The 15635-nt window shown below is 41.9% G+C and overlaps 1 protein-coding gene across 2 annotated transcripts in view; it reads right to left on the reverse strand.

Annotated features, from left to right (window-relative positions):
- Positions 1-14086, reverse strand: part of ikbkb (inhibitor of nuclear factor kappa B kinase subunit beta) — a 23148-nt gene extending 9062 nt beyond the window's left edge. Inside the window, exons 1-9 of one of the 2 annotated variants that reach the window (XM_080738362.1) lie at positions 13939-14086; positions 12818-12972; positions 10544-10638; positions 7080-7200; positions 6711-6780; positions 5054-5142; positions 3841-3930; positions 2482-2606; positions 842-949 (exon numbers count right to left, since the gene is read on the reverse strand). In XM_080738362.1, coding sequence (XP_080594488.1) covers positions 842-949; positions 2482-2606; positions 3841-3930; positions 5054-5142; positions 6711-6780; positions 7080-7200; positions 10544-10638; positions 12818-12919 — 800 coding nt within the window. In that variant the 5' untranslated portion in view covers positions 12920-12972; positions 13939-14086. Of the gene's footprint in view, positions 1-841; positions 950-2481; positions 2607-3840; positions 3931-5053; positions 5143-6710; positions 6781-7079; positions 7201-10543; positions 10639-12817; positions 12973-13920 lie in introns of both variants that reach the window. The other variant, XM_080738363.1, reaches the window with a different exon arrangement.
- Between the last annotated feature and the right edge of the window lie 1549 nt (positions 14087-15635).

Genomic DNA, 15635 nt, shown 5'->3' on the forward strand with positions numbered 1-15635 from the left:
AGAAAAATATAAAAGCTTGGGATGAAAAGAAGGCAATTGACAATGGGTTTGTTTGCCCCCCCTTTACAAACATGAATTGTGGGGAGAGCACATGATTGATTGATGCTTCACTGCGTCACTGGAGTACTGAAAGTACTGCGTTGAGTGTCAGTTTGGTGTCCCAAGCTTTACAACCCATTACAACCCACCAATTTCTGGTAGTTGTAGTGTAGTGCTACTGATGGTCATTCACGCTTTTATTTCTTCTAGATTAGATTACTGCAACTCACTGTACAACACCAGCATTGATCAGGGCTCACTCAAGCGTCTACAACTGGTCCAGAATGCAGCAGCCCGCCTACCCCAGTCCTTGCTACCCTTGGCCAGGGAGCCAAGGGTAGATTTAGAATACATTTTAAGGTTCTTTTATTCGTTTTTAAAACCCCTCATGGCCTGTCACCTACTTACCTCTCAGATTTAATTCACTCCTACGTCCCAGCCAGGGCCCTAAGGCCCGCATACAAGATGCTGCTGGACACCCTTCCATCCAATAAGAGGAGCAGGGGTGACCGTGGTTTTGCAGCTGCGGGTCCTAGGCTCTGGAACTTGTTGCCCCTCTCCATTAGATCGGCTCAGTCAATAGGGTCTTTTAAATCTTTACTTAAAATGCCTTTGTTCTCCATTGCTTTTGATTGTATATAGCTTATGTTCATAATGCATTTCATTTGTTGATGTCTCTTTGATGCCTTGTTTTGCTTTGTTATTTTTATGTTTTTACTATGTGCAGCACTTTGGTCAGCTTTGCTGTTGTAAATGTGCTATATAAATTTGATACTGTTTGTAGTGAATAAACTGAAATGACCTGTTTAGGTGATTGGGCTGGGGTAGATGCTTGGAGAAGCGAACCTCCCCAGTGAGGTCCTCATAAACCACGATGTCATCATCCTGCTTCATCTTCAGTTTATTATGCCTAAAAAGGAGAGAAGGATGGAGCTGGTAAAGGGCTTAATATGCTTTGTTGTGTACAGCGTCATGCACTGAAAATAGCAACCCACAGTGTATCTCGGTGTGCGATGTGGACATTTCAATATCTATCATCGTTGGTTCGTATTACCAACATCAAGAGGCATTGACGTGGGCACAGAAAGCCTTTTCCTGGAATTCTTTAGTCAGGTTAACGCCCTTTTTGTGTTGAAATCAAATCAAATCATAATATTTTTTGGCTCTTTTGGATATAAGCCTATCAGTATCATTCACCACACATCCAATTCCTGAATAACTGGCCATTCGGTGTATTATTACAGTCAAGGCTGCTGTACCAGACAGGGAAAGGTGACAATGGGGGCATTGTTTGTAATCATTTTGGCTCTGGGAACAAGAAAGGTCACAAAGAATAAGACAAGAGTGAGATTTGAGAAGGATGTCAAGGCAAGCCAAATTATTGCGACCTTAGGTCCAAGTTTACTATGAGAAACGTCACCGCTTGTCCGTGTCCGTCTGTCTGGACGTGTAGACGTGTACACATTTTTACGGTCTATGGGTTTGCCGCTCTGACATCATGCTCTGATGTCACTGTGATGTCCGGCACATCTTGTCCACGTATCCGTGTATCTGTGAAGGTCACACCTGACACTGTGGTTCCCTTGATACATCACTGTGACATCACAGGTGATATCACAGGTGACATCATCTATGTAAAAGTCTATATATGGGTATTCCCCAGAATCCCTTTTATGCCCATATATGAAGATCCCTGATGTCATCGATATATATCACTAGCCAGATGCCATGGCCCATATCTGTGTGGCTTGTTCAGATAGGGATCTCCATGTATGGGCATAAAATGTGTGGCTTGTTCAGATAGGGATCTCCATGTATGGGCACTAAATATGTTGTATGTTGTGATGTCATGGGAACCACTCAAACATAATCCCTTTATGCCCATATATGGAGATCCCTTGTGTTTTTTGTATAGAAAAAAATCATTTTTTTTTCTTTTCATTTAAAAACATTTTTTAAAAAAATCAAAATTCATGGGTGGCACATGAACCTTGGAGCCATTTTGGCATTTGGCACAGAAAGAGTTAAGCCCATATCTAAAAGGACTTGATATGGGAATTCCCATATGGAGGAAGACAGCCCATATCTGTGTGGGTGGTTCAGACAGTGATCTCCATGTATGGGCATAAAAGGGATGTACTATAAACAGTACATGGATCTCCATATATGGGCAACTGGTCCAATATACATCACTGGCCAGATGGCCAAGAATTGGCACGACCTCAGGTCGCATGTCGCCCTGAGGCGTCTTACTAGTGATATTTTGTACACTGCAAACCTGTATACTATACTTTTATGGAATTTGAACAAAGACTTAGAATAAGAGTGAGGAATCAAGGAACATGCTGTGAGTGACTATAATGTTAATGTGAAGTTAAGACATGTATTTTCAGCCAGAGTTAAGACTCATCATCATACAGTTAGCAGGAAGGGTAGCCCTACCAGGGAACCGGCTGCCAGGTTGGTAAGAAGGGGCGGAATCCTGTGATGCACTCAAACACCAGTGTTCCAAAACTCCAGTAGTCCACAGTGACCGTGTACTTCTGCCGCTCAATGAGCTCTGGAGCCTAGAGCCGAGACGGGAGGAGGACGTTACATGACAAGGAAATTGAAATGGGTCTGGTTGTTATTACTGTCTGGAATACACAGAGGAGCCCCTGTGCATCCTAGGCAGTGGTGTAAAGTAACTAAGTACATGTATTCAGGTGCCATGGCATTGGTCCGAAACCTCTTCGTTCCGACAGCCCATTAGTCCGAATCTGTTAAGAATACTATGCCTAAGCCTAACCCTAACCTCAGTAACCCTAACTAAATTCAGACTAATGAGATGTAGGACTAATGAACCTTCGGACTTATGGGCAGTACCCTGTATTCAAGTACTGTACTTAAGTACGGTTTTGAGGAATTTCTACTTTACTGGAGTATATTCCAATTTTCTGTACTTTTACTTCTACTCCACTACACCTCAGAGTCAAATATTGTACATTTACTCCACTACAATTATTAGAAAACTTTAGTTAGTAGTTACTTTGTAGGTTTTGATTATTATTACAAAACATATAAAACATACAGTAACCACTTCTGCACTATACATTTCGGGCATTTGAAAATAGCTGATCTACAAGATTCTCTCCAATGAGCTTGTAGATCAGCTATTTTCAAAAGTGTTTTATACAATTTATGCATTTGAAAACTTGTGAAATAATAGCACTTTATACTTTTGGTACTTTAAGTATATTTTGATGCCAAATTCCTTTGTACTTTTACTCAAGTAAATCTTTAATTCTGGCCTTTTACTTGTAAGGGTGCCCTAACACCAAAATATCTATGAGAGTGGAATCCGCGTTCCGCCACAAAATATCTATGAGAGTGGAATCCGCGTTCCGCCAATGCATTTCAATGAGAAGGGAGCGTTTTTTGCAGAAATCCTCTGCTGGCATGAAACCGCTTCACTCTCATTGAAATGCATTGGCGGAACGTGGATTCCACTCTCATAGGTACTTTGGTGTGAGGGCACCCCGAGGGTACGGTCACACCAAACTACCGAGTGCATTCCCGATTCCACCAATGCATTTCAATGAGAATGGAGCGTTTTTTTCTTTTTGCAGAAATCCTCTACTGGCAGGAAAACGCTCCATTCCCATTGAAATACATTGGCGTAATCAGGAATACACTCTCATAGGTAGTTTGGTGTGACCGTACCCTAACAGAGTATTTATACATTGCAATATTGATACTTTTACTTGAGTACAACAAATTGAGTACTTTTTCCACCACCAATTCTTGGTTTTTATCACCTACCAGGTACTGCAGAGTTCCCACGAATGACGTACACAAACTGCTCTGATCGAGCTCCTTGGCGTAGCCCAGATCTATAATCTTATGGATCAACTGAGATGAGGGGAGATGGACAGAGAAGGAGTTGATCAAACAGTGTTTATATATTTATTATTATCCCATTTAGACCGGGTACGCATTATTGTGTATTATTATTGAATGCTTTAACTATTAAAAAATAGCAGATCTACAAGCTTGTAGATCTACTATTTTTAAAAGATCGTGAACAAACATTGTGAATTTTAACCCGATTTTGACCCGATTCTATAAGTGTCTTCTAAATCCTTCTAAGGTTTTTTTTTTAAAACACATGTTTCTACGTCAGTGATTCTCAAACTCTTTCATGTCAAGGACCCCTAGAATGATATGTACTTGACCGCCGACCCCCGTCTCAAAATATTTTATGGAGACAGGGACCCCCCAGAAGCAAATATTTGAGTTACAAATGTTCACTTTAAAAATTAGATATTCATTATATTCATATTAAGATTTGCACACATTTTCTAGATTTTTCAAAAGTAACAGATCTACAAGCTCGCAGCGCGGCACTCGGTGCCGCGCTGTGAGTTTGTATATCTATACACACACACATATAAACTTTTTATTTTACCAGTTTTACTCTCACCAACCTAAACCAACAATTAAACCAGCATTTAGTCTTTACTGCCCTGTATTGCTTTTTTCTTAAAAAAAAGACCAGGAAACATTCAAAACATTCCCACCCGGTCCATTTAATTTTTACATACGTTTGCTTGGTGTAATTACAAAAATAAAATGTTGTGCACATAAACATGAACCAACATCTTTAATATGTCTGGCCACAGTTATGCAACATTTCTATCATTTCTACAAAGCCTGTTGAAGGCCTGGGGATGGGTTGGTAGGTTACACAATGCACCCAATGCAGAGGCAGGCACACAAAAGAAGGTCAAAGCAATGCAATCCTAAAAGCCTGTGATAATTGCGGGGATATAACCATGGACTTGAGGATTTCACTCTCCAAAGACATTGCTCAATGCTCACTTGATGAGGGAAGGTGTGAGAAATGCTTAGTGTAGCTGTGCTTTCCTTTATGTATTCCACATAGATCAAATGATATCAGTTAGCCTGTATGAGGCCCTCTTTTCATGGGGTGTGTCTGTGATTACTGTACATGCAGAGGTCAGGGGCGACTCACTCTCTTCTCTCCCTGCTGCAGGACTATGTTCTCCGGTTTCAGATCTCTGTGGATGATCCTCTTTTTATGGAGGTAAGTCAGAGCCGAGGCTGCAGGAAACAGTGGAGATGAAAGAAGGAGAGAGGAGGCAGCCATTTAAAAATCACACTTGTGTGAACTGAGCGGTGGAGGCTGCGTGTGTGTGTGTGTGTGTGTGTGTGTGTGTGTGTGTGTGTGCGCGTGCGTGCGTGCATGCATGCGTGTGTGAGTGTGCCTGGCCTTAAGAACAGCGCCCCTCCCTTAACATGTGTGGTCAGAAAAGGTATTGCAGGCTACATACAGACTCAGGCTACATACAGACAGACAGACACACACACATACACTGATACACACACGGCCACGCTATGGAGACGGTGTGACCACCGCTCAAAAAGCACTACACGGTATGGACAGTCAAGTGGTTACTAGTGTAATTGATTGGATCAGAGTCTCTGCTGATGACCAAAAGCCTAACATTTCACGCAGCCAAGAGGGATTCCCCCTATTGGCTAGTGGTGTTTGTTAAGATTTCTGTCTTTAATGTACCTTCCTGCACAGGACACCCAGGTTCAAATCCCAAGCGTTACACATTGAAAGAGGTGTGTGTTGTATACTCCTAGTATATTGCACTGCCCATATAGCACATCATTGATGTATTGTGACAGAAGGCCTTTTTTTTTACAGTTAAAACAGTATTGTCATCTCAGTTGTGCGTCAAAGGGTGAGTAAAAAGTGTGTTGACTAAGAGTTGCAAATGAGGCAGAACTCATTTTTTTGGTCCCTGAGTGAGTGTATATACTGTATGTGCGCATGCACACACACACGCACACACACACACACACACACACACACACACACACACACACACACACACACACACACACACACACACACACACACACACACACACACACACACACACACACACACACACACACACACACACACACACACACACACACACACACACACACACACACACCCTTTACCCCTTCCGCTGGGGCAGTTTACAGGGTTCACTCAATATGAGGAAGTGCCCACCAATGGCTAACAGGAAAAGGAGTTTCGGTGTGTGTGTGTGTGTGCGTGCGTGCGTGCATGTGTGTATACATGTGTGTGCGTGCATGTGTATGAATGTGCATGCATGCGTCTCTAATGGGTTTAGGTGAGACAGTGTTAAAGCATACTGTACACATTATCTTTGTACCATATGGGTCTTCTCTCCAATGTGTTTAGACAATGCTTGTATAAATACATGGTTTACACTGTAGCAGAAAGCTGAAATGTGTGTGTGTGTGTGTGTGTGTGTGTGTGTGTGTGTGTGTGTGTGTGTGCGCGCGTGCGTGCGTGCGTGCGCTGTATATCGAGCGCCTCTGGATGTTGACGTATGCTTCCGCAATAGTGTGAGTTGTATCCTTAGTGACTCAGGCTGACATCACGAAACTGGTCACTGTAAGTGACCATGTCCTTATGATGAAGGAAACTAATCACACCGCCAGCTCACGCTCTTTCGCTCTCTCAATCTCTGTCTTTACACACACGCACGCACGCACGCATGCACACACACATACTCACATAATTTACATAGACAAAACATTACGAGGGTCACATGGGTACATAGGTTTATATGAATACTCACATATGTCACGAAGCAAAATCAGTACTGATCCCTCCCTCATTCCACAGCAGTTCTCCAGCACGTTGAGATACTGAAGAAGACCCACAGACACAGACACTTGATACTGGTGCGCCATGGTTAATGATGAGACAATGGAATAACAGAGACCTACACCATTCAAGCACAAAACCCCCATTTCTAAACAAGCATGCGTGCACGGGCACAAATGCGCGCGCGCACACACACACACACACACACACACACACACACACACACACACACACACACACACACACACACACACACACACACACACACACACACACACACACACACACACACACACACACACACACACACACACACACACACACACACACACACACGCACCTTTCTCAGATCCCCTCCTTGACAGAATTCCATGGCCAGCAACGGTAGGTCATTGGTGCCCACCATTCTCTGCATCCCCTCAGGAACCTCCCTGGCTGCAACCACATTAACATGGTCCAACCTGACCAACACAGGAAAAGACAAATACTGTAGATGTTCATCTGATCTGATGATGCTTAAGTCTAGTTCAGACCAAATATTCACAACCAGACAAAACCGTTCCAAGCTGATTTATACATTGTGGTCTCATTCAGTCCCTCTGTCTCACGTGCGTCTCATCTCAAAGAAGAGCTTTGACACTCAAAATGTCACTTATGATGGTAATACCAGTAAGACTCCCTAATCAGGAGATAAGCAACCGTCAGGTCTCATACACAAACTTTAGAAGGCCATCGTAGCCAATCAGGAGAGAATATGGGAAATGGGACAGATCCATGATGTTGATGACATGACTTTAGAGATAATGTGTACCGCCTTGCGTGACGGCCATGTGAGAAATGAGGGGGTTGCCATCCAAGGAGTGTGTGTGCAAAGTTTGGCATCGATACGGGCAACAGTGCCGGAGATAAGAGTAGGGCAAAGGTGTGACGTGACGTGACGTGACGTGACGTGACGGACAGAGGGACAGACAGCCGGTGGAGCTTTTCATAGTAACTTGCGACCTCACGGTCGCAACAATAAATGTCCATTGTACCCAAGTTCTACTCTCCAGCATCTTGGATGCGCATGCTTTTTAAACCTTTTTGCACCTCTCCCACCCTTGCCCTCCTTATTGTATAACACTGATTGCAACAATGTGTTTCTCATTGTCACTAGGCCAGATCCACCAAAAATGTTCCAATAAAAATCTTGAGGAGAGAATGTAAAGATAACAAGTACTTATTGATAACAGATTTCCACAGGCAAATGTTTTTACACTGAAACCATAACATTGTACAACATGTAACCACAGGGCAGTGAAAGGTAGATATTACACAGGATAGCCATCACTAGAATAATAAACAGTCATGAAGTCATCGTCAGTGTTTTTCCCCATTAGAGCAAGAGTTTATGGGTGCATTTAAAGTACAAGTACAGTACAGTACATTGAGAACTTTGCAAGGAGACAGGTACGGCTTGCTAACCCAAACATGATCAGAACATCACATGCTTTCTGACGCCAGGGAGACAAAAGAATGTTGTTACTTAATGTGGAAATGGTCATCTCTCAACTCTATTGTGTTTATGGTGAGGTTATTCACTTCTGTCTTTTGGTAGATGGGAGTTGGGAGATTGAATAAGGGATTAAACACTTTCAACTGTCCCTATTTTGGTCATTATAAGTTGGTAGCGCTGTCACCTCACAGCTAGAAGGTCCTGAGTTCGATTCCCGCTGTTGGCACTGGGGGAAAGGAACTGGTTGGAATAACATGTTCCTTCCACTCGCTACGTCCAGCCGGGGAAACTCCCCCCATATGTCAGGAGAAAAGAAGCGGCTAAAATAGACGCTTCTTGCGGCTAGATCAAAAATATTTATCTCCCCTGGTTGGCAGATGGAGTGTAGCGCCCAGGATAACATTAGACAATTGAAACTGGGTGAGAAAAAAATGGGTTACAGAAATGATGAGATAAAAATGTAAAAAATAAATTATAGGCGGAAATATCTTTTTAAATAGAATATTTTCCAAAGTGGTTAAATATGCATGTTTGGCATTAAATAAAAGAGTTTGCCTAATATGTGACTTGTATAACAATCAATGAAAAATCATGGCAGTGCAGCCTAAAAGATGTACTGGATGTATGTGTGCGCTTGTCGGCCCACGCATATATCTATGGGAATGTGTGTGTTAAGTAGCTATAATAATATAATAGGTTTCCGTGTATGAGTCCCCTGCCCTCAGTGCCCTGTGGTTGTTCCACTAGTTGTGCGTGGGCGCAGGGAAGGGTTGTGGTCGAGACCATGTCTGCCTGAAAGCAACACACTTGTTAACCCATTTAGAACGGGTACACATTTTGTGTATCATTATTTTATGCTTTAACTATTGAAAAATAGCAGATATACAAGCTCACAGCGCGGCACCGAGTGCCGCGCTGCGAGCTTGTAGATCTGCTATTTTTGAAAAATCGTGAAAATTAGAATTTTGACCCGATTATATAAGTGTCTTCTGAATCCTTCTAAGATTAAAAAAAAAACTATGTTTCTGTGTCAGCAATCTGGCAAGCCATCGTCAAAGAAAAGGTCCTTTTCCCTTAACTGGAGCTCAGTTAGTCTGTTCTTGAGAGACTACTATGTCAGTGGTCCTCAAACCTTTTCATGTGAAGGACCCCCAAAATGATATGTATTTGGCCATGGACCTTGGACCCCCATCTCAAAATATTTAGTTCCAGGGACCACCCAGAAGCAAAATTTGAGTTGCAAACTTTCGCTTTGAAAATACATATATTCAAAGATTTGCACACATTTTCACGACTCTTTCCAAAAATAGCAGATCTACAAGCTCGCATCGCGGCACTCAGTGCCGTGCTGTGAACTTGTATATCTACTATTTTTCACTGGTTAAAGCATTCAATAATTATAGGCCTAAATGCGTTAAACCGTGATCCAAAAACAAGCCATTTTTACACCCATTTCCACACTAACAAATGCCAAAACACACATACGAACGTACCACACAGACAACCAAAACACTTGCCAATTACCATCCCACTGCAGAGGTGACACAACCAAACCTCCATTGTCCAACCAACCAAACCTCCACAACAAAGGCTTGGTTGAGGCTAACACTAATACTGTACACCAACATGGAGCAAAATGAAGAGGTGGCATAATATGACCCCGACTGAAATAACCACCATTAGCCCAAAATAACCCAAACTGCACTATGCTCATAATCTTTAAATGTCACGGGTGAATTTATTTTTTTATTTCTTTTTACTATGGTAGGATCCAAATTTAGACACTTTATATTTTTGAGAAAACTTGGAAAACAGATGGGGAAGATGAAGCATAGATGTCAAAGCCATTAGCTCTCAGTTTGTTATGGAATGTACCATGTTTAGTCATGACATGTCAACCAATGGTTGCTTGCCTCGCATGCCAGGGAAAGAAAGCTGTACTCATGGCCTCAAAACGCCTCTTCCAATTCAGGCCCTTACAAGTTGAACTTTAGATGTATGATTTAAATAAATCTCTTTGATAATCCTCAGAGATAAGTTAATTAACTTACTTACTTTACTTTTAGAAAACAGAAAATATGTGGGTACTCAAGGCATGCTTAGGTAAGACAGAAAACAAATAAAGGACACGATCTCTGTTGACTGATTTGACATCATGCATGTGAAAGGGGCTTGAAATATGTTGTTGTGCAAGGTGTCATGCACCAAAAACAACAGATCTACAAGCTCATTGTGCTGTGTTGCATTATGAGCTTGAACGGCTACACAGATGTGCAACTACTTATAAATCCAGCTAAAATCAAACTCACCTCTTCATAATCTGGATCTCCAGACACCATCTCTCTTTGTTCCTCTCACTGAGCTCCTGACGGCACTGCTTGATAGCAATTTGCTCCTCTGTGTCCTACAAGTGAAATACAGAGTGTTCATTTAACCAATTAAACCCAATATAGTGCTCCATTCTTGGTCACCTGATTTTCCCCTTCTACAACAAATCTTGTCGCCGAAAGTAGTCTTATCTACAATAGGTTTCATGTAAATTAGTTAACTCTTAAAGTGTACAAGTGGACCCTTCTTTCACGCACAATCGCACAAACAGTACATACACATAAGCACGTACCGGTATGTATGCACATGCAGTCACACACGTTTTTTGTTTTATTACGTATCCATCTATAGCAATCAACTTTAAATAACGTATGGAGAAATATATTATATTGTTGTTGTTGTTTTGTTTTTGTTTGTTTTGTGTGTGTGTGTGTGTGGGGGGGGGGTTATGCCTTTATTGATAGGACAGTAGACTAACAGGAAGTGCGGAGAGAGATGGGGAGTGACACGCAGCAAAGGTTGTCAGGATGGGATTCGAACCCGCGACACGGCAAGGTGGCATTACATCAAGGCATTTCTGCTAAATTGGATTATCCCAAAAAACTGAGTCCAGCAAGAAAAATAGATTGGTTGGTATGACATACATAAGGTCGATTCACAATTTGGACGCACTAGTAGCATGCACTAGTCTGCCAAAACCACCAAGGGACATACAGTACATTCTAACCACTTGCCAATAATACCACTAATAACCACCACAATTGAAACACCACCCATCGAATGGGAGGTGGTTCAATTGCCCATGCTTTGGCAATGATTAACTGACCTTAACAGAATCATCCGCGGCAAGCCTCCCATTCTCCTATTTCCCATAATGTTCTAAAATAACTAAGGGAGAAACTAATGGCATCACGATTGATCCAGGAAGACTGGAAATCACTTCCTGAAGAGGAAGTGAAATCATCATAATACCAGGAGTGGTACCCTACCACGACCCTCCCCATGTGCAATTTCCTCCCTGGCGCTCCCATTTCCTCTATCAGTCTGTTCTGGCAGGCAAAGATCCTTATCAATGCATCACTTAAGTTGTAATCAAACAATTACAGAGCAGAATAATTTACCTGGCACTCAGGTTAAATTACTGGGGTTGAAGCAATTTATTTCAACAACATAAGCTTGGTTTAAGACAAGTAGCTGGCTTGTGATTGTAAATTATCAACATTTTACTTCATCATCAAACCACAGGGGTATAGTGGGTCCATTCTGGGTATCAAAAGCGTATTAAATACATTTTAGTGAGACAACAATCTCTTAATCCAATGGAACATAACGGAAATCAATCTTTCGTCAACTTTTGTAACTGCAATTACAGATTTGGACCTTTGAGATTTGACATGGGCGTGTGAAATGGGAGCGCACAACCATTCATTTCCTAATTTCCTTCCTAGTGATGAGAAGGTATTTTCTGGTGAAGATTACTCATGAATATTATTGTCTGCCACTATGCGGCATCATTCAGCATACCTTTTGGGCGTCATTCAATTATTGACTATTCACACAAAGTACTATAAAGTACATACCAATTGTAAGTAAGTTTCAAAATTAAATTAATTTTGGAAATAGAAGCCTGTAACAATACTGTGTGGTTAGTTACTGTGAGGCGGTCCAGAAAGGTCCACTAGCATGCATGTATGTCATTTTCCCAAGCTGTGTGGTCTGTATTGAAGTGCTATTACTGTACAATGTGTGACTGAGCATGACATCATTACAGATGATGAAGACACAAATCAAGCATCCTTTCTGTTGGACCAGGTGTGTAAATAAGACAACTTCCTGGACTGATATAAAGCCCAATTCAACAGTGTAGCACGCATGCAGCTGGAAAATAATCGTTTAAGGGATCAGGGATCAGACCATTATGCAGCCATCTGGTACGTTCTCTGTGAGACATAAAAAGCATTTTAGCATTTGACTAATGCTGTTAATCATTTGAGAGCACATGTGCAGGAGGCTGCAAAGACACTTAAAAAATGTCTAAAAATGAAGGATTCAAGTGTTGCACAAAGTGCATTAGAGTTTAACCACTTAAACCCCAGCATTGATATTGTGAGGAGAACATCCACTGACAATAGCAGACCGGCAGCTATTGTCAGTGGAAGCTTTCCCCACAATAACAGAAAACAGAAAAGACACTAGCATTGAGCACTGAGGGACTCCGGATACCCATATGGGGTTCATGTGGTTAGGTTCAGTACCTTATTCTGCCACCGTGTGACATTTCCAAAGCCTCCTGTCCCCAGTCTTTCTTTCAGCTCCCAGGACCCACAGCTCTGCTGTTGCTGCAGGGGTCTGTTCATGGTTCACCCCACTGCTTCCTATACCTGATCAAGGCTAGCACAGAGACAGTCATCTGTCATATAGTATATGACAGTTTTGTATCAAGGCTAGCACAGATATACACAATAGGCTACGCTACAGTGCATACTTTAGCCATAAATTATAACTTCCAGTAGAGGGTGCTAATATGCGGAGGTTACGTCTCTCCTGAGACGTAACCTCCGCATATTAGCACCCTCTACTGGAAGTTATAATTTATGGCTAGTGCATAGGTCCTACTTGTAGTAGTTTTCAACCAGTGGTCATTGAGGGGATTCCAGCCAGGTGGTCCCCCAACCCAGCTAATGTAAATGATGGAGAGTTACTTGGTAACCAAATGGTTACCACTTACCAACTATAGATCTTTAACTCTTGAGAGTGTAAAATGAAACCGTTACCAAATCGGACACTTTTGGTTTATTTTTCCCCAATTGGTTTCATTTTACACTCTCAAGAGTGAAGTTATTGTTAAACATCTGCACAGTACTTAATTGAACAAATAAATAAATTGGTTTCACTGACTAACCTGAGTGGTCGTCCCCCACCAGATCAATAGTGGTAGTGGTGTTATGTATCACTGATGGGGGACGACTAATTACACCCCATGATGCCCAGGCGGCGTGGACTTACACAACACTATTACTGCACTACTACTATAAGACTACTGACAAAATAAATCAAATAAACTTAAAACTATAACGCCGCAGATATGAGATCATGTAAGTTTCTGTGCCAGTAAACACCTGCACACAAACAACCAATTCATACAATACAGTAGCCTACAGGGATTATAAAATAGAACAGTATAATTAGCTACCCGGTTGCTATTAGCATTGGTTTTACATAATTCCTTAATATGCATTTCTTAGCTGGCATGTTATTGTCGTACCTGAATGACTCGAGTAAGTTAAAGTACATATACTTATAGCGCGCTTATAAATCCCATTGTGAACATCAATTTACAGTGTTAACTAAATCCTACCTGGAAATGTAGTTGCACAGAAGATACTGTGTGTGTATAAAGAAGAAATCCCCAGCTATACTTAAATGACGCATTGAGCACAACATAGGCCTATATTGGCTTTAACGCGAGCTAAAGGACTCGAATACTTTGGTTATGTTTAGCGACAAAACCAAAACATCTCTAAACTTTGTTACTTCCTGAAAGTCAGATTTCCTGTAAACCTGGCTGCATTCACTGAACCCGCCCACAAAAGACACAGTAGTAGCCTGGTTCTGTCTGCTTCATAGATGGCAGCAGTGGTTCGTTCTCAAAAGGACCCCCAAAATTGACACTTAATAGCCCGCGGACCCCCCATTTGAAAAGATACGCCAGGGACCCCCGTAAAAGAAGATTTTCACGGCTGTATAGCACTATAGCAGTGATTCCCAACCCTTATAATTTCCTTCCAAAGACCTACCTCCAGTTTGACATGCATTAGGCCTTTTTAATGGCATTTCTATCGATCTCTAGATTGTAAAATCAATGTTAATTTGTGCACAAATGGAACCAAATGGACACGCCAGGGTCCATTTGTCTCTGTGTAGCCTACACTCTCTGAGTTACATATACACAGATATGGGCTGTCTTCCTCCATATATGGGCATTCCCATATGAAGTCCTGTTAGATATGGGCTTAATATTGATGACATCAGGGATGTCCATATATGGGCATAAAAGGGATTCTGTTAGAGTGGTTCCCATGACATCACAACATACAATCCCTTTTATGCCCATACATGGAGATCCCTATCTGAACCAGCCACACAGATATGGGCCATGTCTTGGCCATCTGGCCAGTGATATATATCGATGACATCAGGGATCTTCATATATGGGCATAAAAGGGAATCTGGGGAATACCCATATATGGACTTTTACATAGGTGATGTCACAGAGATGTGTCAGGGGAACCACAGTGTCAGGCGTGACCTACAGACAGACAGAGATACGCGGACAAGATGTGCTGGTTTTCATAGTAAACTTGCGACAGTGGAGTTAAAAAGTAGCCTACAACGTTTGCTTCCGAGGTGTAGTCAAGTTGCCTCTTAAACCAGTCTCCTCCTAAAATGGCATTTGCATTTTCCGGAAGAGGCTGGTTTACGAGGCTATATATAGTCAGGTTATGAGTGTCAAGCAGTATATCATTATATTATACCAGTAAGACTCCCTAATCGGAAGATAAGCGACCGTTGGTCGCTTATCTCCTGTCACACTGCTGACATCAGTATGACATCACACCGTACACAAATGACCCTTATATAAGACCGGCATTATCTACCGACAGATTAGAAACAAGATGTCAAAATCGTTGAAGGTTGAATCTCCAGATATGGAAATAACCAACACATCCCTCCATATATGGAGATAACCGACGAATCTCACTAAGTCTGACTTCACAAGCCCCATATTTGGACACGAACAACATATAACTCCATATATAGAGACATAGCTGCTGACATCAGTATGACATCACACTGCTGACATCAGTATGACATCACACCGTAAGTGACCCTTATATAAGACCGGCATTATCTACCGACAGATTAGATGCAAGCAGGATCTCGACTCTGACACAACTCATCGGCTCATGGTTCTCCCTCCATATATGGAGATAACCGACGAATCTCACTAAGTCTGACCTCACAAGCCCCATATTTGGACACGAACAACATATAACTCCATATATAGAGACA

This window comes from Nannobrachium achirus (assembly GCF_963921795.1).
Source record: "Nannobrachium achirus genome assembly, chromosome: 12".
NCBI classification, from domain to species: domain Eukaryota; kingdom Metazoa; phylum Chordata; class Actinopteri; order Myctophiformes; family Myctophidae; genus Nannobrachium; species Nannobrachium achirus.